The sequence below is a fragment of the Pteronotus mesoamericanus genome, unplaced genomic scaffold (assembly GCF_021234165.1).
Source record: "Pteronotus mesoamericanus isolate MK-2021 breed Mesoamerican mustached bat unplaced genomic scaffold, CSHL_Meso_final contig_173, whole genome shotgun sequence".
NCBI classification, from domain to species: Eukaryota; Metazoa; Chordata; class Mammalia; order Chiroptera; family Mormoopidae; genus Pteronotus; species Pteronotus mesoamericanus.
Genome location: NW_026555072.1, coordinates 2221369 through 2247058, shown reverse-complemented (window position 1 = coordinate 2247058; position 25690 = coordinate 2221369). Strand labels below are relative to the sequence as shown.

General features: G+C 39.0%; 1 protein-coding gene across 2 annotated transcripts in view; it reads left to right on the top strand.

The window, feature by feature from the left end:
- The first annotated feature begins 5440 nt into the window (after positions 1 to 5440).
- The window catches only part of ZNF81 (zinc finger protein 81), a 49794-nt gene continuing 29544 nt past the window's right edge, over positions 5441 to 25690 (top strand). Inside the window, exons 1-3 of one of the 2 annotated variants that reach the window (XM_054566475.1) lie at positions 5441 to 5537; positions 9227 to 9269; positions 10741 to 10985. In XM_054566475.1, the coding sequence (XP_054422450.1) occupies positions 10914 to 10985 (72 nt within the window). In that variant the 5' untranslated portion in view covers positions 5441 to 5537; positions 9227 to 9269; positions 10741 to 10913. The remainder of the gene's footprint in view (positions 5538 to 9226; positions 9270 to 10740; positions 10986 to 25690) is intronic. The other variant, XM_054566476.1, reaches the window with a different exon arrangement.

The following is a 25690-nucleotide window of genomic DNA, read 5'->3' as shown; positions in this document are numbered from 1 at the left end:
TCATGTACACTAAGGTTACAAAGCTAGCAAATGGAAAGACAGAATTCAACTCAGAACTGTTCGTTCCAAAATTTATTCTCTCAGGCACAATGTATATTATATCTAGTGCCATCAAGACATTTCTCCCCGCTCCTCCAGTCGTATCTCCCAAACATGATTTACTGAGAGGGACACCTCACTGATGTAGATTCCTTCCCAAAGCTGTTTGACCTGTATCTATTAATGAGAAAACAATAAGAAATGCACAGCCATCTACAACACAATTGGCATAGGCTCTTCAAAAATATTAAGGTCATGACAGACAACACAGGCCAGCGAAAATACTTTTGCAGACTAAACAGAAATTAGAGACTTGGGCATAACAACTGAATGCCATGCATGAACCTTGTTTGGATTTGGGATTTAAAGAAAAATTATAAAGAAATTTGGGGCCCTGGATGGTGTAGTTCAGTGGATTGAGTGCCAGCCTGTGAACCAAAGGGTCGCTGGTCGGAATCCCAGTCAGGGCACATACCTGGGTTGCAGGCCAGGTCCCCAGTAGGGAGTGTGTGAGAAGCAACCACACATTAATGTTTCTCCCCCTCTCTTTCTCCCTCCCTTCCCTTCTCTCTAAAAATAAGTAAATAAATAAATAGCTCTTTATTAAAAAAAGAAAGTAATTACCTTATTAAAAAATAAATTTGGGGGTAATTAGAAAAATTTGAATTTAAACTGCATATTACTTTGTATGTTTGTTAAATTTCTTAGGTGTGATGAGAGTTGATGTTTTAGAGGGAGGTGATGGAACTGTTCTACATCCTGATGTTGGGTACCCAAATCTAAACATGTAGTCAAATTAATGAAACTGTACACCAACAAAGTTAATTTTACTATATGATAATTTTAAAATAAAATTTAAAATCATAACACAAATTCTTAGATGTGAGAATGGGCTTCTGGCTGTGCAAGAAAATGTCCTTGTTCTTAGGAGCATGGCGATATATGAGGGGGAACCCCTAAAAAACCGGAATTATCTTCTGGAGTGGGGGCCCTTGTAGCACAGGCTTCCCCCTCTAGGTGAGTGTTCTAGGAACCCATCTGTATCAGTGTACCAGTTGGCGTTGGCATTGTTGTGAGAGGTTGCATTCAGCTTCAGTGAGGTTTTTTCTGAAGACTCTTTCAACGTGTTTGTCCATTTTGCGATCGGTGATTTAGAAGCATACATGCCCTCACCACACTGAGTGTTCAGCAGTTTTTGACCAAAAACAGCATGCCTCCTGTGACCCACCCTCCCTATTCACCCTATCTTGCCCCGAGTGACTTTTGTTTGTTTGTTTCCCCAGATGAAGAAAAAGTCCTCAAAAGGAAATGTTTTGCGAAAGTGAAGAGGTGAAACAAAAAACTGCAGAAGCACTAAAAGGCATCCAAATCGACGACTTCAAAAACTGTTTTGAACAGTAGAAAAATCATCTCAATAGGTGTACTGCATCAAATGGAGAGTACTTTGAAGGTGATTGAGGGTTAAATGTGTAAGAATAAATACACAATTTTTTAATAAATAAATTCCATTTTGAGGGGGTTCCCCCTCATACAAAGATGACCCAAATGGAGACAGAGGCTACTTAGAGCTTTCTACAGCAAGGGAGTCAGCTACCATCACTTATGTTTAGTAGAAATTCAAAGGCAGATGGAAGTTGGGGGTGGGAAAGCTTTATTGTGAAAAACAAGAAGGCTTCAGGTGTGCTCTTATTGGAGGTTGTTGGCCTCGGGAAGCTGGTGGTGGGCTCAATAGAAATGGGGCATCCTATGTGATTGGTTAGGGGAACAGATTCAGCTTTCTCCAGTAGAACCTGATTTGGAGTGGAGAATGATGGCAAAAAATGAGGAGGTTGGCAGTTATTGACCAAGTCCTGACCATCCAGACCAAATACTGCAGAGGCTTCCAAAACAATTCTTGAAAAAAACTGTTCTCATGGTATGGGACTCCAATCCACTGAGAGGCACAAAAACAGGATTGACCCCCACCCCAACTATGGGTTTCCTTTAAAAAGTAAAAAAGCTGTTACCTAAGCCAAAACTGCAAGGACACATACTCAACTTTCCCCTATAAAAACTCTAACCCTGCATCAACTGGGGAGTTACCTCATGCACACCAACTGAAGGAAGCCTTTAAATGCTATTGCAGTGACTTAATTTTCTTTAGATATTATTACTCTTTGCATCTACTGTATGACAGAGGTGCTTACCATTCTGTCCTTAGCTGCAAATATGAAAATATTCTGACCTTGCATTCTTCCTTGTTTTTAACTGGATGCCCAAAACAAATGTGAAGATTTGAGACTGGCTTGCTCCAGGATGCAAGAAGTCAGTGGTAGAGTTTAAAAGGAGACTCTGATACTCCTTTTTAAAGTGGCAGTCTCCCCAAATTTCCAACTCCCATCACTCTGCCCTATCCACTCCCCTTCAGCAGTTACCACCTTTTGATAAACAATGTTTATTACTTTTCTTCCCCACTAGGATGCCAGGTCCATGAAGCTAGAGATTTGGAGGCTCTTCTGCTTTACCAAACATCAAATACTAACGGCAGTGTCTGGTGATAGGTAAATACAGGATCCAGCACAAATAGTGCCCCCTTTCTAATTACAAAAACTTTTATTACAAAATCATAAGCATGTAATTCTGTAACATAAAAATATCACACTCAAGCACACCATATGACATTTTAGGTGAAATGTTGACATTGCTGTCCATCTCGTGCGAGACATTCACATACCCCACCAACCATCCTCAAGCAAGCCTTACTACTGCCGGACCCTGTATTTGATGAATGAACAGAATCTCATATACTTATAAGTTCTCCATCTCTTTAGTATTTCTTGAATTACTCATACCAAATCAATTTTATAATTAGTCGTGTCATCCAGAGATGCCTGCAGTCTTTTGGATGGAATAATTAACCTTTTAAGAAAATAAATCCAGTGTGTGTGTTTGCTGCTCACTGCATGTGCAGTAATGATACTAAACACAAGCAATTGATTACTTCACATATGTGAAAAGCAGAGCTCATTGCAGTATCAGCACAGACAAGTAATGAGCAAACAGTAAATGAGTAAGATACTTTCTGATGAAAAGGAAGGCTATGAAGAAAACGTAAGTATTGCAAGGAGCTAGAGAGTGGTGGGGTAGGTCAAGGAAGAAAGACATCTGAAGAAAAGACATTTGAGCAGCCACAAGTGGCATGATGGAGTGAGCCATGGAGCCAGAGCATATATGGGAAGGGGTCTTAGTGTCAAAGGTGTGGAGGTCCTGCTTCCTTGCTCATCCTACCACTGGGTGGTATCTCTTGTCTGGGGCCAAAGATTTTCTTGCCCCATTCAAGGAAGGGGCAGCACTTTTTTCTATGGACACTTTCTCTTTTTACATGTAGATATTGATCAAACAATTAAAATTTCCCAATTAATTGAAGTATTTAGTTAGTTTTAATTATATGGTTATCATTTAGGCACCTACCACCTAAAAGAAAAGCTAGGGTCTTGACAATAACCTCCATCTATTCATGTGTTCCCCCAATTCATTGCCCTGCTCCCTCTCAGCTGAGGCAAACATCCTGAATCCCAAGTTCATCAATTTTTTATTTCCCTTTTATATAATTTTATTACAACTACACAAAATCCTAAATAGTTCACGTTCTTTATATTAGGAACTTTTAGTTTTATAAAACTGTGTTGTTTCATACAATCTTTCAGGTATTATAGGATTTTTCCCTTAATGTTCATCCATATTGTTGGGTATTATTATAGTTCATTCATTTTGACTCCTGTTGATAAGCATCATTTTTTGTTGTGAACTGGATGCCATGCATATCTTAGGTTTCATGTGCAAGTGTTTCTCTTGGATACACCCCTTACAGAGGACTGGCTGGATTGTGAGGTATATAAATATTCACTGTAGGAGGGAATGCCAACTATTTTCTAAAGTGGCTTCAATTATTTACATTCCTTCAACAGGGCAGAAAGATCCTGTGGGTACACATCCTCTCCAACACTTGGTATTGTCAGACAGATTTTTGCAAATTGAATGAGTGTAAAATGTCATCTCAACATGTCTTGGTTTGTATTTCCCTGATCACTAAGGAGTTGGAATATCTCTTCACATGTTTATTGGCTCTATCTTCTCTGAAATGGTCTAACAGACCTATTTTTTAACATAACCTAGTATTATTATGACCCTCAACAACATTAATTCCTGGCACTCTTATTAGAAGTGTATGCATGCCAAATGTACTTCTACTGATTCCATTTCTTCTTTCATTTATTTACCCAGCAAACACCCAGACCAGGGATATAGGTAGGGGTCCCCTCAAAACACCTTCCTCACCTGAGGATTCAAAAAGGCCTTCAGTAGGGCACAGAGCCTTCTATCTCTGTCTGGAGGATTCCTTGGAGGAGGAGATATTTAAACTTGGCTTTGAAGTGTAAGTAGGCATTCCCAGGTGAAGGGCAGCAAGACTTCTTCCCCTTTTGCCCCTGTGACATCTCCCAGAAGGTCAGGGCATCTCCAGAATTTCCATACTGGAGATGATAAGGGCAAACTGGTTGAAGAGCAGAATCAGCCTTGTCTTAAAGCTACATTTGCAAAGTAAGGGCATTATCACTTTGTAGATTTTATTTTATGAAGAAATAAGATAATAGTTTCCTAAAGATGTTTTTATGAACATATTCCATTAAGTTCAGGAAAATAAAAAAATATTATTGTAGATACTTTTATTTTAGCTTCGGTAGCTAGAGTAGAAGATAATGTAGATCATGGGAACATTCAAATCCCACAGCCTTCACAAGCACAGTAGAGAGGAAGGTAACACTGACTTATCCCCCCTTTTTTTCTCCAGCGCTATACCCTAGGGAGGGCCCGCACATCCCTGATCTTTCCCTTCTCCCCTCGTGGTATGTTCCAGGAGAAGCCCGTAACCAGTCTGACCTCTCCCCCTTTCTCATCTTGTAGTATGTGCCAGGAGATGACAGCCACTGGCACTTCTGCATCTTTCCAGAGGCCCCTCGGCTTCTTTGAATATTACTACACAAATACATAAGAGTACAGAGCCAAAGATGCCCCTCCTTCAGGAAGCTCGCTCAGAGAAATGTCCCTACCCGTGCTCCCCACCACCTGTGAGATGGATTCACCGCTCAGCTCTGTGCCTGTAAAGGCTTCTTCATCCTCAATACGGAATGGGCACTCCAATTTATTTACATTCCTTCAACAGGGCAGAAAGAAGGGCGAACTGGGCACGGCCATGTACCCCACCGCTGCCGAGGGGCATCGAATGTCCCCTAACACCGACTGCGTAACGTCTCCATGTTGACTCTCCGCTAACTGCAGCTTCAAATGTGGTTTTGCGCATGTGCAGAACCACACTCCCTTTCAGCGATGCCCCAAATCCCGAGAAGGGGCGGTGCTAAGGGTGGTGACCGGAAGCGACTGTGGTTCTCAGTAGTTGTTGTCAGGAGGATCTCAATGCTCTTTGCCGGAGGCGTTTCGTGGTGATGAGGCCCTGGGGGAGGGTAAGTGTTGGGAAATTTTGTGTGGTCAGTGATGGACTCAACTGTCTAACTGTAGTTGGATGGTTAGCTCATTATTTTGCAGTATTTTCTCTTATGTCGATATTAAGGTCTTAAAGTTCACTCAAACCCACAAGGTCTGGTGCATTATGTCCCAAGTATTTTCTAAGAGTTGATCATTTTTCTTTTGCCCGTGAGCTATTTAGAAGTGTGTCTTCAGTTTCCAAAAATTTACCTATTTAATAGTTTTCTAACCTCAGAAAATTATGGTCCGAAAAATGTCTACATGAAGCTCATTCCTTGAAATATGAGGGGGTGCATGGCCTAGTACATGGTGAATTTTTATAAATGTTCCATATATAACTCGACAATATTTAATTTTTAAGCTGTCAGTTGTGTTGTACAACATTTGTACACTTTTTTTTGTTCTGCTTCTTCTATTCCTGGGAGAGGAGAGAGAAATTTTCTACTGTGATGCTGATTTGTCCATTTCTCCTTCCTGCTGTCCATGGTCCATTTGAGTTAATTTTCGTATGAAGTGTGAGTCTTAGATTGAAGTTCATTTATTTGAAAGCCCAATTACTCAAGCACCATTTATTGAAAAGACATCCTTCCTCTGTTTATGTTTTGCACCTTTGTCAAAAATAAATAGGCCATACTTGTGTGGGGCTATTTCAAGGTTCTCTGTCATGAATAGGTGTGTTAGATTTTGTCTAACTGTTTGAATTTATATGCTCTCATGATTTTTTATCTTTGGTCTGTTAATATGGGAGAATATACTGATTGATTTTTTAATATTGAACCAGCCTTACATTCCTGGAATAAACCCCACCTGATTGTGGTGTATAATTCTTTTTATGTATTGGAGGAATTGATTAATACTTTTTTGAGGACTTTTTGCATCTAAATTCATGAGAAATCTTGGTCTACAGTTTTCCTTTTTTATACTATCTTTGTCTGGTTTTAGTATTAGGGTGTTATAGAATGAGTTGGGAAGTGTTCTCTTCTATTTTCTGGAAGAGATTGTGTAGAATTTTGCTAAATGTTTCATAGAATTCTCCAGTGAAACCATATGGGCCTGGAAATTTTCCTTTGGAAGCTTTTTGACTGTCTTCAATTTCTGTAGAACTTACATTACTATTCAGATTACCTAGTTAATATCTCTTCAGAGTAACTATTTAATAGTTGGTAAGTTGTGGGAGTTTGTGTTTTGTGAGGAATTGGACCACTTCATCCAAGTTGTTGAATTAATGTGCATAAAGCTGTGGGTGGTATTGCCTTTCCTTTCAATGGCTGCAGTATCTGTAGTTATATCTCCTCTTTCATTTCTGATGTTGGTAATTTGTGTCTTCTTTGTCATTCTTGCAAGAGGATTACCAATTTTCTCAACGTTTTTGAAGAACCAGCTTTTCTTTCATTGATTTTCTCTATTTTTTTGTTTTCAATTTGATTGATTTTTGCTCTTATGCTTATTACTTCCTTCTTTCTGTTTGTTCTGAGTTTACTTTGCTCTTTTTCTAGTTTCTTGAGGTGGGAGCTTAGATTATTGAATGAAGACCTTAATTATTTTCTAATATAAACATTTAAATTTATAAATTTCCCTTTCAACACTGCTTTATCTACATCCCACAAACTTCATTTATATTTTTATTTTCATTCATTACTTTTTAATTTCCTTTGAAACTTCCTCTTTGGCCTCTGGATTATATAGAAATGTTTAATTCCCAAGTGTTTGGAGACTTTCCTGTTATCTTTTTGTTATTGATTTCTACTTCAGTACTATTATAATCAAAGAACATACGCTTTAAGATTTCAATTAGCTGCCCTGGCTGGTTGGCCCAGTGGACTAAGTACCAGCCTGTGAACCAGAGGGTCGCCCGTTCAATTCCAAGTCAGGGCACATGCCTGGGTTGTGGGCCAGGTCCCCGGTGGGGGGCACTTGAAAGGCAACTACACATTGATGTTTCTCTCCCTCTCTCTAAAAATAAATAAATAAAATCTTTAAAGAAAGATTTCAATTTGTTGAGGTTTGTTTTACGACCCTGGATATGGTATGTCTTGGAGATTGTTCTATGGGTGCTTTAAGAGAACGTATTCTATTAGTGTTTAGCTGGCGTAGGCTGGATATGTTCAGTTACGCCATACCTTTCTTGATCCTTTGATTAAGGGGAGTAGGCTTTTTTTAGAACTTTTTTTTTGTCTGTGCCAGTTGACAGTTTTGAGTTATAGGCTTCTCCAGTGATATATGGGAGGGGAAATGAAACACAGAGAACTCATCATTGTACTGTTCCCCAGGCCCTGAGGTCTATGAGTTGCCCCCCTTTCATTTCTACCTTTCAGTCTTTGTATTTGTTATATTGTCCTTTTTGTGCTGGTTCTTTCTCCATTCATTGTTGTCTTCTATGTTTTTTCCTCTATCAACTTTGTCAATTTATATTTTGCTAGGGAAGCAAGCACCTGTTACACATAAATATTAAAGTATGTTGCTGTACATTTATACATAGTATTCCACAATAACTACTATCACCACTGCCCTATCTGGGAAAGACTTTTCCTCTCTCTTTGTATATATGTAATATTTAAACGTTTCTCCTTTATCTGGTTTGCTAGGGGGTTATCCTATGATGTAAAATCTCAAAGATCCAACTCTTCATTTGATTTAAACTCTCTATTGTTATATTTATTTGATTTATTTAAGATTTTATTTTTATTAAGTACTACTTTCTTTTATCGTAGGTTTGCCTAAATTTTTTTCTACTTCTAATATTTTAGGTTGAACACATAGCTCTTTTTTGTTATATTTATTTTAACTAAAAACAAAGCCATTTAAAGCTGCGAATTTCACACTGTATATAACTTCAGTGTGTTCTGTGACTTCTGGTAAAGATTGGGTATCTTCTGTTTTGATTTCCCACTTTGGTCCTGGATTATTTAAGAAAGTGGTTGTTTTTTTTCTCTTAAAACAGTCTTATTTAGCCTTGGGTGGGTGGCTCAGTTGATTGGAGCAACCAGAAAGGGTTCAATCCCTGGTCAGGGTGCAACATGGAGGTTGTGTGTTTGATCCCAGGTTGGGAGGCAACAGATGGTTATTTTTTTCTCACATTGATGTTTCTCTTTCTCCCCTCACCCCACCCCGTCCTCGCCCTCTAAAAATCAATAAAGATAACCTTGGGTGAGGATTTTAAAAAAAAGACCGATTTAGATCTATTCCAATACCATCAAAATCACCCATTTAAAGTATGCAATTCAGTGGTTTTAAGTACATTCACAGAATTGTGCAGTCATCAACGCAATCTAATTTTAGAATACTTTGAACCTTGTATACATTAGCAGATATTAACCATTCATGCCACCACGCCCCCCAGCCCTAGGAAACCTCTAATCAGTTTTCTGTCTTTATGTATTTGTCCATTTTAGACATTTCACATAAATAGAATCATAAAATATGTGGTATTCTGTGACTGGCATCTTTCACATAAGATAATGATATCAAGGTTCATTCAAATTGTAGCATGTATCAGTACTTTTTATTGCCAAATGATATTTTATAGTATAGATATACCACACTTGTTTATCCATTCAATGGTTGATGGACATTTAGGTGGTTTCCATTTTTTAACTACTATGAATAATACTACTGTAAATATTCGTGTACAAGTTTTTGAGTAAACATATACTTTTGTTTTTCTTAGGTAGGTACCTGGGAATGGAACTGCTGGATCATATGGTGACTCTGTGGGTAACATTTTGCCAAACTGTTTTTCAGAATGGCTGCATTATTTTACAGTTTTACCAGCACTGTATAAGAGCTCGCTTATTCATACCTTACCAACACTAGTTATTGTCTTTTTTTCTTATTTTTGCTATTCTTTTTTTGTTAAAAAAACTTTGTTGCTCAATTACAGTTGTCCCTATTTTTTCCCATTACTCTCCCCTGCCCTACCCACCCCTCACCTCCCACATTCAGTCCTCTCCCTCACATTGTCTTTGTCCTTGGGTCCTTTATATATCTTCCTTGACTTGACCTTTCCCCCGTTATGCCTTTCCCCCTCTTATTTTTGCTATTTTAATGGATATGAATAGAAAATTTTGGTTTTGATTTTCATTTCCCTTAAGTTCCATGGGCATTACAAAAGAAAGCATATTTTCTCTTTCTTTGGTACAATGTCACCTTCATGTTTTAAAATTTTAATTTGTGCATGCCTTTCATTTCATTTTATTTTAATATAATCTTTATTGTATTTTTTTCCATTACCATTTAGTCCTCTTATACCCCCTCCATACACCTATGTATATTTTATTTTACTCCTTACTTATTTTACTTCCTTGTTTCCTCTTCATCCCACCTCTTTTGTTGTCTTAAGTTCCTCTTCAGTTTATATGGATATTTTCCCTTTCTTAAAAAGAATGACAAAATCTGTAGTGCCTCTATTGGACACAGAGATACCTTCTCCTTCAACAGAAGCAATTTTACCTTTGGATATTAAAATTGGACAATTTTAGTCTGTCCCAGGCTATTAGTATTTTCCTTGTGACATGTCTCTTGTAGTTTAAGAAACTTTAAAGTTTTTATTCCAAATCACTGTCATGTTTTCAATATCTATTAAACAGAACCACATTTATTTTGAGTCTACCACATATATAACAAGTACCTTGTGATATAGTATTGAGAATGTGAACTTTGAAGCCAGGTAGACTGGATTTTACTTAACATCATTAAACTTCTGTTTCTGTATGCATAAAATGAAATAATAATAATAATAATAACACATAGATGACAGGATTGTTGTGCAAATTAAATGAGGTACCTGCTTCTGCTCATTATATGATTCCCCATAATAACAATAATTGTTAATATGAATTAAAAGTTTACTTGGGTTGGTCTGATCTGGTGCTTAGTGCCTTATAAACATCATCTCATTTAATATTCACAATCCCTTGGGATAAACAGTTTTGACTCATTTTGAAAAAAAAATTTTATATTCTCATAGCTAAAAGTTGGCAAAGCTAGAATTTAAGCCTTTATTAATTTTAGTCTAAACCTATGGTCTCGCTCATATTCCATTTTGATGAATAACTAGAATAGGTGTTGACCAGATAGTGTTTACTCCACAGCATCCAGTGCTGTGAACTGTACTTTGGTGCCCCCAAGTGACGTTTGTGGGGTGAATGCTTAATGATTGACCATGTGGACACTCTCTTCTAGGTTTCTTGGAGTCTCTGTGGAGCCCCTGGACCAGACCCCATAGTGAAGCCTACAGCATCTTCCTTCTGGCCCCAGCAGCTCTGGTTGAGTCCATGGACCCTGCCTGGCCTTAGGCTTCTGGGAGAAGCTGAGCTGTCAGCAAGAGAGCCTGAGGGCTGAGGCCCAGAGTGAAAATGCCAGCCAACCAGAGCTCTCCCCAGTGGTCCTTGGCCCTGACTGCAGGAGGAAGAGACAACTCCTGTGAGGTAAGGGAAAAGAAGAGGTGCCCAGGGGCAGAAATTCATTCAGAATGAAAGATAGGGTCTTATTATTTTAATATATATGACTTTAAAAAATCAGGCAGCAGAATCAGAATTTTTATTGGTAATTTATTTCCCTTGTGTGAATTTCATTCTCCTGTCCATTGCTTCTTTATTATTTATTTTAAAGAGTTTTTTAAAAAATATTAAGGTTAATAACCCTTTATCATTGTCATATATTTTTGTGAATATTTGTGCCACTTTGTAATATAAAATTAGCTTTTAGTTTTATTTTACAAATGGTAAAAGGTCAAATAGTTTTCTAAAGTCTTTAAAAATGGCTCCTCCCTGCTTTGTTTCTCCCAGATTCCAGCTCCCTAGAGGGAAGCACTCTTAATTTTTTAAACAGACATTTTTAATTTTTAGTTTTGAACATTATCTATTGACTTTCCCTATAGGAGGTGGAGATTTAGCTTTTCTGTACACCCCCACTCATGTATACATTTGCCTATAAACATTGTTGTTTTGATCAGATGACAGTCAATGATTATTACTCTGAATGTGTATAGTTGAGTCATGCAGTATCCCTTCTGTGGTTATTATTTCTATACAACTTTTTCTTTTCCATGCAGTTAACAGTTTTCTGGTTTTAGTCATTTCTTTGCTTTATTATATACATATCAATAATTCAACTCCGAATTCTTCCCAGTTAAATCTCTCTGTATAATCAAACAGGTTATTATCTGTATTTTAGATAATGATAATGACAGTAATTGTAAACACTCATATAATGTTTACTCTGTGCCCAGCACTATTATACACACTATATATATACTAACTCATCTTCATAACAACCTGAAAAAGTGGGTGCCATTGTTATTCTCATTTTATAGAGAGGGAAACTAGGGCATAGAGAAAAATTATGTAGCCCAAGTTCACACAGCTAGTAGTAGGTGGGGTATTCTCAAATGTGGGGATCAGTGTCTTCTCTTTGAAGAAATATTTCCTGGAACTTGTTGACTTGGTGAAGGCTGGTCTGGTTGCCCTCTCAGCTTAACACACAACTATTGTCTTGGTCTCTTCCCTTTGCCATCCCCCAGGAAATCCTTTTCACCTCTGTTTTGTTGCATACCCCCTTTCCTGGGGATCCTATATTTTCTTTTTTTTTAAAGATTTCATTTATTTATTCTTAGAGAGGGGAAGGGAGGGAGGAAGAGAGCAAGAGAAACATCACTGTGTGGTTGCATCTCACACACCCCGTTCTGGGGAGCTGACCTGCAACCCAGGCATGTGCCCTACATTGGGAATCAGACTGGTGACCCTTTGGTTCACAGGCCGGCGCTCAGTCCACTGAGCCACACCAGCTATGGCTGGGGATCCTATATTTTCCTTCCTTTTTACTGGATCCACTATCTCCCTCTTTCTTGGTTTACCCCTTCATTTTGTAGGAGCACATCCTCGTCTGTCCTTGAAAATGGATACATGACAGGTGGATTGTATAAAACTTTGCATGTCTGAAAATGTCATGCAAAGATATATTTAATATATATAATTATAGAAATAAAAAAGTGATAAATACCTTGGGAATATATTATTTAACTCTTACACTAAATTTATCTTATCAGCTGGATATAGAATGCTAGGTTGGAAATCACTTTTGTGCAGAATTTTAATTTCATTTCATTTTAATTTTTTAAATTTTTTTATTTTAAAATCATGTTTATTCTATTACAACTGTCTCAATTTTTCCCCCTTTGCCCTCCTCTACCCATCCCACCCCGTCCTCCTCTTCCACAGTCAGTTCTACTCTGTTGTCCATGTCAATGGGTCACTCATACATGTTCCTTGTTTAGTCCCTTCTCCTTTCCACCATTGTCCTCCTTCCCCATCTCCTCTTGTCACTTTAAGTCTGCTCCATGTTTCCATGCTAGTGGTTTATTTTGTCCGTTAGTTTATTTTGTTGAATAGATTCCACTTATAGGTGAGATCATGTGGTATTTGTCTTTCACCAACTGGCTTATTGCACTTAGCATAATATTCCTCATTTCCATCCATGCTGTTGCAAAAGGCAGGAATTCCTTCCTTCTTTTTTTTTAAATGCAGGTTGACTTTATTTATTTATTCTTTTAAATGTCAAAATCCATTAGAAAATATTAAAAAATTTAAAACCATTATAAAATCGCAGCAATTAAAACATGACACCAGCATAGAAATGGTCAAGTAGTTCAGTGAAATGAAATGAGCATTCTACAAACAAATGTATATATCTGTCTAACAATGTAATATATGATTAAATTAATATTTCAAATCAATGGGGGAATAAGGCTTATTCAACAAACAAGGTGCATGGACCACTATTACTTGAAATAAAACAAATAGCCCTATTTCACACATTATACAAAAAATATTCAGGTGAATTAAAAATCAATATGTAAAATCTAAGCAGTTTTCAGAGAAAATACAAAATAATATTTTTCTTACCCTGAAGTAAAATATTCAAACCCAGAAACTATAAAGTAAAATACTGACAGTATGACTATATTGAACATTTAAGACTATATAGTAATATACATATAAAAAAAGTTAAAGGACGAGTAACAGAATGGGAAAGTATTTGCAACACATCTAAAACAGGGTTAATAGTTTTTTTGTTTTTTTTAGGGAAAAAATTCTAAAAACATTTAATCAAAAAATGGATAAAGAATACCAAAAAGTCTTTTAAAACTTTTTTAAAATAATAGAAATAGGCAATAAATATACAAAAACAGGTGTAGTTTCAACAGATAATAAAGGAACAATTAAAATAACACATCATTGTCACACTCAGATTAATAAGTATTAAAAATATTGGTAATATCAAGTATTAGTGACTGTGAAAGGAACTGAGTATTCATAGACTCTTTTTCTTCATCTTCTTAAAGCAGTCCCTTTAGCATAATTTGCAATGCTGGTTTGGTGGAGGTGTATTCTTTTAGCCTTCTTTTGTCTGGGAAACTCCTTATTTTGCCTTCCATTTTAATGGAGAGCTTTGCTGGGTAGAGCAGTCTTGGTTGCAGGCCTTTGCTTTTTGTTACTTGGAATATTTCTTGCCCTTCCCTTCTGGCTTGTAGTGTTTCTGTTGAGAAGTCAGCTGCTAGCTGTACTGGGGCTCCCTTATATGTTACTGCCTCTTTCTCCATTACTGCCTTTAGGATTCTCTGTTTGTCTTTGATATTTGGCATTTTAATGATGCTGTGTCTTGGAGTGGGCCTCATTAGGTTCCTCTTGAATGCGACCCTCTGTGCTTCCTTGACTTGTGTGACTTTTCGTGTCCTCCAATTAGGGAAGTTTTCCATCATTACTTTTTCAAACAGGTTCTCTATCCCTTCCTCCTCTTCTCTTTCTGGTATCCGTATTATATGGATATTATTACGTTTCAGGTTGTCCTGCATTTCCCTCAACACCTCTTCATTCTTTTTGTTTTTTGTTTTTTGGTTGTTTTTTTTTTTTCATTTTCTTGCCCTTTCTGGGACCTTTCTCCTACCTTATCCTCCAGCTCACTGATTCATTCCTCTGCTCCTTCTACTGTGTTCTTCAATTCAGAAATTGTATTCTTCATTTGCTCTTGCTTCTTATTGATAGTGTCTATGTCTTTTTTCATGCTGATATAGTTTGCAGTAAGTTCCTTGTAGTTTCCCTATAATTTAAATTCCCTATAAGTTCACTGTAATTTTCTGTGAGCTCATTGAGCTTCCTTAGCACCATTGTTTTGAACTCAATATCTGATAGTTTACTTGCTTCTATTTTATAAGTTCTCTTTGTGGGGATTCCTCCTTTTCCTTCAAGTAGGTAGTGTTTCTTTGTCTTCCCATTATTTGTGAGACTCTTCTTTTTTGCTTCTGCTTCTTAAACTGATCTGTCTTGATTTCCTGACTTTGTGGTGTGAACTTGTATGGTTGGAGACCACTGTATTTTCTTTATGGATCTGCTTCTGATGATGCCAAATGTTGACCCTGTCTGATCTTAGGCAGTCTGTTCAAGACTTCCAGGAATCTACTGTCTGTGACTGTCTCCTTCAGCTGTTAATCTAGTCACCCTGCACTCAACAGTTAGGCATAGACACCACAGGGTGGAGTAGAGGCCCTCCTGGAGGCGGGGTTATTGGGTCTTCTCATGCTGATGCCACTCAGGGGAGTGGTCTGCCTGAGCCAGATGGCTGCTCCCGCATGTGGGAGGAGTCAGGACCGGAATCCTGCCTACTTTCTGCGCTCTCTCCCCAAAGCCTCTGTCACCAGTCTCTCCTCAAGTGTCTCCAGCCCACTCTGTCCCTGCCCTTGTATGTAAGTGGCTGCAAATAAAAATTTATGTATTAGCCCTTTAAATGGCTCTTTGCATCTCCAGGCACCTGTCTCTGGCAGAGAGCAACCCTGACACTTTTTGAAGCCGATTGTTATCTGTGTACTTTTTGGACTTTGGTGCTGTAGGCTGAAGATCCCTGCTTATGGTTTAGACCCCGCTCATCTAAGGGGAATCCAACTGGCCCTTTTAATGTCCTTCTGGTGCTGCCACCCATGGGCATCTGACCCGCTTTCTCGAGTCTCTACCGCACTCCTTAGCAGTTAGGTTATGCTAAAGCTGATTCTTCTGTCTATCTGAGGTTATAAGGCTCCTCTTTCGCTATTGTTCAGTTGTTTGTTCCAGGTGATTTCTCCACATTTTAGTTGTAATTCCAGAGTGGTCCTAGCAGGAGATCACTGTGACTTCTACTCACTCCTTCACCATCTTGATTCTCCTTTGTGCAGAATTTTAAAAGGCTGTCCCCAGTCTATTCCTTTTCTATTCACACATACATTTTTTCTTTTCTTTTTTTAGCTTTTTTAATTTTAATTTTTTATTTATTGTTCAGTAACAGTTGTCTTGCCTTTTTCCCCATTGCTCATCCTTACCACACCCCTCCCCATTCCCACAGTCAATCCCCCCCATTGTCCGTGTCCATGAGTCCTCTATTCATGATCCTTTGCTTGTCCTTTCCCCTTCTTTCCTCCGTTATCCCTCTCCCCCGTCTCCTTTGTTCAATGTCTATTTGTTTTTTATTTCCAAGTCTCTGGTTCTATTTTGTTTGTTTGTTTGTTTTGTTGATTAGGTTCCACTTATAGGTGAGGTTATATGGTATTTGTTTTTCCCTTCCTGGCTTATTTCACTTAGCATAATGCTCTCCAGTTCTACCTATGCTGTCACGAAAGATAGGAGTTTTTTTCTTTCTTTCTGCTGCATAGTATTCCATTGTGTAAATGTACCACAGTTTTTTTATCCACTCATTTACTGATGGACAGTTAGGCTGTTTCTGGCACTTGGCTATTAAAAATAGCACTGCTATGAACATTGGATGTTCTTTTGAATTCATGTTTCAGGATTCTTAGGTTATAGTCCCAGTAGTGGGATCAAACTGTTCTTATTTGATTGTTGAGCCTCCTTTCTTTAGTCTTTGTTCTACTGGTTTTCATTTCTTTCTCTTTTGCTATCATTTCTAATAATTTTTAAAAAAACTTTATCTTCCAGATCTTCTTTTGTGTCTCTCATTAATGCTGTTATATATTTTTATTTTAAATAGCTCTTTTTATTTGCGGAATATTCACTTTTAATAGCATGCGATTTTTTTGATGCATGCAGCATCTTATCACTCTAAGATATTAGTAATAGTTTTGTTTAAAGATTTTATTTATTTACTTATTTAGATAGAGGGAAAGGGAGGGAGAAAGAGAGAAACTTTAATGTGTCGTTGCATCTTGTGCACCCCCTACTGGGAACCTGGCCTGCAACCCAAGCATGTGTCCTGAATGGGAATCGAACCAGTAGCCCTTTGGTTCGCAAGCCAGTGCTCAGTCCACTGAGCCACACCAACCAGGGCTTTAAGATATTAATAATGGTTTTTTAATTTAGTTTTCTGAATAACAATATAGATACATATCTCAAAAATGAAAGAATATAAAATTTTAAAAAAATAAAGATTTACATAGTCTAAATTCTCTTACCTAGCTTTCTCCTATCTGCTCACCTGTATCTAATATTTATAACCAGGTTAGTTTCGTCTACATGATTATGGTTTCTTTATGCATATAAAAGCAGCTAAGAACACATTCTTTCTTTCTCCCTTTTACTTCACAAAAGGTGGCCTACTAAACACATTTTTATCAATTTTTGTTAATTTTAAGTAATTTGGTGAAATATAATATGAATTATAAAGTGTTGCGGTGAACAAAAAAAATTTTTTCATTTCTTCTCGTATACATGTTTATACCCCTCTCTTAACTATATACATAAGGGTGGAGTTAATGGAGTCATAGATTAAGCCTGTTTTTTAAAAAATGTTTTTATTGTGGCCCTGGCTGGTGTGGCTCCATGGATTGAGTGCCGGCCTGCGAAGCAAAGGTCTCCAGTTTAGTTCCGAGTCAGGGCACATGCCTGGGTTGTGGGCCAGGTCCTCAGTGGTGGGTGTGCGAGAGGCAACCACACATTGATGTTTCTCTCCCTCTCTCCCTCCTGTCCCCTCTGTCTAAAAAGAAAATAAGTAAAATCTTTAATAAAAGAAAAATAAAAAAAATATTTTATTGTGAAATATAACATACATACAGAAAAGTGTAGAAAAACATTTACAGCTCAGTGATTTTTCACTGTCAGTCTAGAAAGTGTCCATAGTCGGCATTTTAGAATCCCCTTACTCCCAAAGATAATTACTGTCCTGATTTTTATGATAATCACTTCCATTAAGAAGAAAATTATAATCCACAGAGTAGAAGAGATAGACAACAGAGGACTTGTAGGCAGAATATATCAAGAAGAACAAAACAGTAAGAAAAAGCAGGCTACACAGCAGTCAGAGTCCTTATTTGAACAGATATGTAACAAAAGAAGATACCAAATTGCTCGCAAACACTGGAGATTGTGCCCAATCTCATTAGTCATCAGGGAAATGCAAAATTTAACCCACTATGTAATACTGCTACACTCCCACAGGAATCACTAAAATTAAGATGACTGGTGATGACATATGGTGGCAAGGATGAGGAACCATATCAACAGCTCATAGGCTTATATCAGCTCATATAGCTGCTGATATATTAGCTCATGTCAGCAGTTCAGATGCTGCTGGTGGGAGTGTAAGTTGGCACAGTCTCTTTGGAAAACATCTTAGCCTTCTTCATCAAAGCATATGTAGACCATATGAGGAAATGATTTTCCTAGGAAAATACCAACAGAAATCCTTGGCTGGTGTACTGGACATATGCATAAATGCTCACTGAAGCATTACTTTGGCCTGTGGAGAATTGTCTTCCAGTTCAATTCTGCACTGTCTTGCCTTCTGCAAATTTTCCCATGAGTATACTACTCTGTCAGCCACTCTGATTAGTGCGACTGACATAGGTGAGGGTAAAAAACTGTTCAGTTTGTTTTATGCAATGCCTAATTAATCAACAGGACTCCAAATGGCAGAATGAGAGCCAATCTGCAGTTTTTGCTCAGCCATGACATTCAGGGTTCTGGACTCAGTCAGGTGAACAAATCTTTTAAAGCCATCAAGGTTTACCTTACAAAGCCAGGTGCCTTTCTATCTAAGTTTCCATATTGACCTTTCCACTTGGCATGAGATACTATTCCATGTATAGCACGATGTATTAGCAATTGCACAGACTCTCTTGGTTCAAAGGGGCAAGTTCATCTTCTGGAACAGCACTGGACAGTAAGCTGAGCTTGACCCAGAATATCTTCCAAGGCTAAGATAGTATATTGATCACCTCAGAGAAAATCGGGGACAAATATCCTACCACCTTTCCTAATTGGATGATTGCTATCATGGGAATAGCTGCCCTTGGAGTGCACATAAATAACAAGCCATTTACCCTTCTAGGAAGCTCCAAGTAACAACCAAGTAGGTAGCGTCTGGAGAGATCTCCAGAATCATTTAAGGGCTACCTGAAGGGTCACCACCTTAAATACTTGCAGGTCATATATGATCACTCTTAAGGTGCAGATCATCATATTTTGGGGAGGAAGGCAAGTTCATGCCTAGCTTCCGCACAAGAAGTCCAATGCCAGGGTGCCCCTAGAAGAAAGTATTGTTTTCAATCGGTGGGACCCCCTAAGTAGGACCTCCAGCAGTCAGGAGACATAGGTTGAAAATGCCTCCAATGTGGCCTCTCAGCCAGCTGATAGTCTCTTACTGTTAAAGACAAAACTGAACAATAAAGGAAGTTGATTTTATTCAGGCTATTGTAATTACGAGAGCACCCCAAATGTGAAGATCAAAGCATCTTGGCAGAGTGATTTTGCCTATTACTTTCACAATGAGGATTAGACAAGTTGTGACGGGGATTTACAGGTGGAATTGTTTCTGCATTCAGGGAAAGTTTCTGTCAGCTGAAAAGGAAATGTTTATCTCTGTGTCTAGCTGGTTTAAGTGGGGCAAACTTCTTTTTTTTATTTTAAATCATGTTTATTCTATTACAGTTGTCTCAATTTTCCCCCTTTGCCCTCCTCCACCCATTCCACCCCACTCCCTGCTCCCACAGTCCATTCCCACTCTGTTGTCCATGGGTCATTCATACATGTTCTTTGTCTAGTTCCTTCTCCTTCTTTCCACCATTGTCCTCTTTCCCCATCCCCTCTGGTCACTTTCAGTCGGCTCCATGTTTCCATGCCTATGGTTTATTTTGTTCGTTACTTTATTTTGTTGAATAGATTCCACTTATAGGCGAGACCATATGGCATGGGGGATAAGTCAGCACCGGGATCCCACCAGCTTATCTCTCAGTTCTCTCCCTAAAGCCTCCTTCCCCAGTCTCTCCTCAGGCGTCTCTAGCCCACTCTGCCCCTGCCTTTGCCGGAGACCAGGGTAAGTGGCAGTTAGGTTGTGCTAATTCTGATTCTTCTGTCTGTCCGAGGTTATAAGGCTCCTCTCTCACTACTGTTCAGTTGTTTATTCCATGTGATTTCTCCCCAATTTAGTTGTAATTCCAGATTGGTGCTGGGAGGAGGTCAGTGTGACTTCCATTCACTCCTCCACCATCTTGATTTCTCTCAAGGGGGACAAACTTCTAGTATCAGTTAATTATTCATGAGACAATGGGGAGTTGAAGGGTCTGTGTCTGGCCTTTGAGCAAGTTCAATAAAAGGAGAAAGGTATGTGTTTGGCTTTGTCACAGGTAAACCTTGGGAGTCTTATGGAGAGGTTATGAGAAAGAGTGAACAGCAAGTCTTGTCTAAGTCATAAGGGGAAAGATATTTGTGGTAAGTCATTTCTGGGAGAATAAAAGAGTGGGGGGGATTTCTTAACTGTCACTGTTTTAAGGATTCTGGTGAAGTTCAGCATTGTCAAAGGTCCTCACTTCTTTTTGAAAACTTGAGTCTAGTTCTTGTTATTGGAGAGATAGCCTAAAGGCATTCATTCCCACCTGTCCTGTATGTCCATGCTACCAGCTACATGACATTCTTCTGTCACACAGAGTGACTGAGCAACAGCTAGGGGAAGTGGTTCCAGGAGAGGAGACATTTGGAGGTGTTGACAGGTGTTTTGTGTGTGTGATGTAGGAGCTGGGGCCCTCCCTGCTATTTCCAATAGACTTCTCAGCAAGCTTAGGGAGAGTGGTGGTAACATTGTGGTTACAGGTATTGGCAGACCTCACAGTCAGGTAAATTTAAGGCACTCACAGCAGTTTGGAGGAAATGTACCAGGGCACTTTCCCTTGTGAGTAATGCTCAAAGGGTGGTTCTGCAAGACAAAGATTATTAATGCCCCTCCCTTTCCTGTACCTCCTGGGGTGTAAATTGATTCTTCTTCAGTTTTTGTGTTGCTGTTCATCCTCTACTGAAACAAAATCATTATGGTTCATTCTAGTAGCTATAAATTCACTCCCCCCCACTCATCTCCTACTAGTTTCCTGACCTTTCATTTTAACTAGTCAGATGCAAGAGGGACATGGGCATATTTATAAATGTACAGAGATCTGCTGTGTTCTACTCTTTGGCCCATGTGATTCATTGAAGGGGAATACAGTAAGCAGTGTAGCACTGAACCGAGTGCTAATTATCATTATGATCAAGGACAGTGTCAATCCAACCAGAAAATCCAGGTGACTGAATCCAAATTAAATTTATATCTCTTAGGTACCTTCCCTTTTGACTGGTTTGCCACCCATAGGTTTAGCAACCAGGCTAACCTGGGGTTGCTGTTATGTGAAAGGAAAAAGATAGATTATACCCAAGAATGTTTGAGACAGGATCCCAAATTATCAAAATGCATTCATATAACCCCTAACACCTTTTGTTCTGATCATTACCTAGAGAGCAGATGAAAGGAGATGATTCCCTTGTGGGGATAGCCATATTCATAGACTAAACTGCCTTACTAGAGAGTATGTATGGAGCAGGAGGAGGTGAGGGAGGTAGAGTCTGAAATCCTTTCAAGTTCCTTTTTTTTTTAATTCTCACCTGAGGACATTTTTTCCATTGTTTTTAGAGAGATAGGAAGGGGGAAAGAGAAACATTGATGTGAGAGAGAAACATTAATGGATTGCCTCCCATATGCATCCATACCAAGGATCATATGCACTCAGACCAGATCAAACCTGCAAACTTAGGTATGTGCCCTAACTGAGAACCGAACCCGCAACCTCTTGGTTATGGGACCACACTAACCAGCTGAGCCACACTGGCCAGGGCTTGAGTTTCTTTTTGAGGAGGCCAGTCCAGTCAACAATATCAGATGCCAGTGGTTGGTAGGGAGTGCGGAAAGTCCATTGAACACCTTGACTATCAGCCCATTGTTACATGGCTTTAAAGATATTCCATTTTTGCAATAAAAGATATTCCATTTTTAGGCTGCAAATAGTCTGGAAAGCTGAAAACCTGACACAGGTTAATTCTAAGGGCCACAATTGTGTGGCTGGAGTGGGCTGAGCAGACTGAAACAGAAATGTTTTGACCTGAAAAGGTATCAACAGTGATGCAACATCAGTGAAAACTCTGAGAGGGGGCTTGAGTTGTGATGCAGTCAGTTGGCCAGGAGCAGATGGGGCCACACTTCATGCAATGTGCCCTTCCTCATCACAACAGGTCATCTTTTGGAAGGAGTCATAAATTTGGTATACAGTGGTAGCTTCTGTATCAGAAAGGCAAAGTGTTGTCATTTGTGTCCAGTCTGTAATGATGGGTGCTTTGCCATGTCCAATGTGATGAGGGATCCAGAAAGCAGTGGCAGTAATCTGGGCAGTGAAGCCTCAACCTGCAGCTTGATCCAGTCAGTTTCATCAAAGAATGGACCCTTACCATAAGCATCTACATGGGTGACCAAGACCATTCAATTAGTAGCCTCAATTTGTTTCCATAGTCCTTGATACCAAAGAGGGCTGTTTAAGCTTTCAATGTACAGTCTTCCAAGTGGGAGACTGAACAGCAGGACATTGACAATAGCTCAAGGAATAAATAAATATAAAAGGGAATATTGCCCAGAGTTAAGAGAATGGCCTTCAGATCTGCCTGCTGACTGGAGTGCTCACATCCATTCTCAATTCTGCTTAGGTGGAACAGTCACGCAGCCCAGTGGAAACCATTAGATTCGAGCTTAGTCAAACCATTAGTAGATCAAGTCCAGGCACTGGGGGAGCCTCTGTGAATCGAGGGCCCAATTAAGCTCACCATCCTCATTCCAGTTGGCAGAGTGGGAAATAAATTTTTCCCCAAGGGGATAGTTGTCCCATTTTTACAGAAAACCAGGATGCTGCTGGGACCAGGCCAGTTGTGATCCTGAATATACTCTTTCCTTTTGACAAATTAGGCTTGTTGGGCCCTTCCCATGTTGTTAAATCATTGAATCTGAACTGACCTACCTCAAAATGGGACTCTCAGGCTAGAGAGGTGCAAGGCCATCATGGCTCAGGTGTTCACTTTTGACAAAGACCCAGTAGCAAGCTAATAGCTGCTTTTCATAAGGAGTGTACATGGTAGCTGTGTAAGGAAGATGACAAGGCCAAAACCCCAAGGGGCTTTCCTGAGAAGAGGCTACCCTCCCTTTGCTAGGACCTCAGTAGGTAAAATCATCAGTTACACAGACTGGTAGCTCAACAAGGTCATTTAGGCTTTTCGGACCCTGAAGGTAGGAAGCTGAGAATGTGCCACAGCTTGTTGGACAGCATCCTACATTGCCTGTTAGTTTGTGTCCTATTCAAAGGACACTGGTTTGCAGTTTAGGATCAAGCTGAATGCCCAGGTGAGGCACATACAGTCTCCCATGCCTATAGAATTCAGTGTGGTGCAGGGCTTCTTTTTGCTCTGGGAGTTCAAAGAGATAAAAGTTTTTCCTTGACTTCAAGGAAGATAGAGCATTGTGAATCCATCCAGAGATCCCAGACACTTTATTTGGTGATCTGGCCCCTGATTTTGTCAGGATTTACCAGCCATCTCTAATGGCAAAGGCTTGATAATACTGCAGGAAGAGCCATTGAGACTGAGGCTTCTGACTGGCTGACCAAGAGGACTTCATCTAGATAGTGAAAAGTTTGGACAGCAGAGAGTGGAAGCCATCACCCTAAAGCCTAACACACTCACTGGTGTGAAACACCAAAGTACTTTCATTACTCCTGGGACAGCACTGCAAATGTGTATTGAAGGCCTTGCCACGTGAATGCAGCTTGGGCTCAGTTCTTAGTGTCAAGAACTGGGAAAGGTATGAGATATTACCCTACTTGGAATCTAATAGGTGAGCTTGCCACAGTTTCAAGTATGCTGACAGAAGTCATGAGACTCCTGAGTCAGTGATGAAAGTCTTCATTACTCACAGAAAAAGAAAACTGTAGCCAGAGTAGCTTGGCTGAATGTTAAGGAAAAAATTTAAAATAAACTTTCCTGCAAACCCAGGAAATCCTCTCCACAAATGTAGAATAGAAAGAAAACCGTTTTGTTATTAAATAAGCATTAAACCAGACTGCAGTGCACATCACAAGCAATTGGCTAAGGAGATTGCAAAGACAGAAATCTTACCATTTTGTATAGCTGAGCAAATACATGTTCTTAAGATAAATGATAACTTGTCTTCATGCAAGAGGACTTGACAGTGTCATTTTTTCAGCATTCTTTCATAGTTCACCCAGAGTTCACCTGGTATATGGAGTGCCAATCTGTGCAAGTTAATTGGCTTTATCCAAAGGCAAAAATCAAACTTCCCTTGTCTCTATGACAAGCAAGTGGTTACAGCTTGGAGACAGGTGCCTAGCCTAAGCACCCAGGGTGACAGGTAGATAGGGGCCCTATTGTCCTTGATGTTTGTATTTTAAAGAGATGGGTTACAGACCTTTAAGAAAAAAAATTGCTGGGTTGTAATGCTGACAAAAGGTTTATTTAGCCTTTTAAAGATGTATATACATTTCAAAAGGGCAGAGGAAGGATTTACAAATACCAGTATTCTCTAGGAAATGCTCTAAGAAAGGAAAAGAGTCCTCTTTCCCATGTGGCAGCAAGGAAAATTCCTTTCTTTCTATCCTGGACAACAGTGGAAATAAATTGACTTATGTCTGATTCCGCATGCTCTGGTATCCTCAAACTGGAAATTATGTTTGTTAAGAGAACCTTTTATATTGCCTGACAATCAGCTTTTTGAAAAGAGGAAAACTTCAAGCCATCCCGACATCTTACACAACATGATTAGGCAAAACTTTTTATCTCCTACAAGCATTGATTCTATAAAATTCAACTGCCACCAAGTCCTGGTAAAGTTGGTTGGGGAAAACTTCTGGTGCTTACCTTGGGAGTGCCTGAAAAGAATTCTGTTGACAAATAGCACATCTCTTTGATATGTTTGGAATAAGTTCATCTTTTTGGTAGGTGTAGTGAGAGTCTAATGCCTTTAAAAATCCCTCTCTTAGTTGATTTCATTGATGACACAACAATATCAACCAAGCATGTGATGACCCTGGAATAGGAATTATATTGTTAGGGAATTCCCATAGTAGAGTTGAATTTTATTTTTAGCTAGATTCTTAATCCATTTGCCCATTTCCTTTTGGAAAGCATATCTTTTTTTAAAGAATGAAAGTTTCTTTCTGTATTAGGGCTTCTTAGTTGAGTTGGCCACATTTTAAGAATGGCTTTTGCAGATCTTTCAGCAGAATCATTGCCTTTGGAAATGTTGCCATTCTGCCCAGTGTGGGCTCTACAATGTGTTACTGATATCTGAGCAGGCAGCTGTGAAGCCCCTAACAACTCAGATATTAATTTTCCATGAGAAAAAACAATTACTTCCCATTGAAATCAAGAATCCCCTACTTTTCTTTATTTTTATTGAATTTTCAAGGGTGACATTAGCTAATAAAATTATATAGGTTTCAGGTGTACAATTCTATAATCCATCATTTGTGTATTATATTGTGTTTACCACCCCAAGTCAAGTCTCCTTTTATCACCATTTGTCCCCACTTTAACCTCTTTGACCTCCCCTCATCCCCCCACCTTCCCTCTGGTAATCACCATGCAATTGTCTGTATCTGTAAGCTTTTTTCTTAATTTCTTCATCTTTTTTATCCAGCCCTGCAACCCCACTCCCCTCTGACAGCTGTCAGTCTGTTCTCTATTTATGAGCCTGTTTCCATTTTGTTTGTTAGTTTATTTTGTTCATTAGATTCCACATGTGAGTGAAATCATATGGTACTTATCTTTCTGTGACTGGCTTATATTGATCTCCAGGT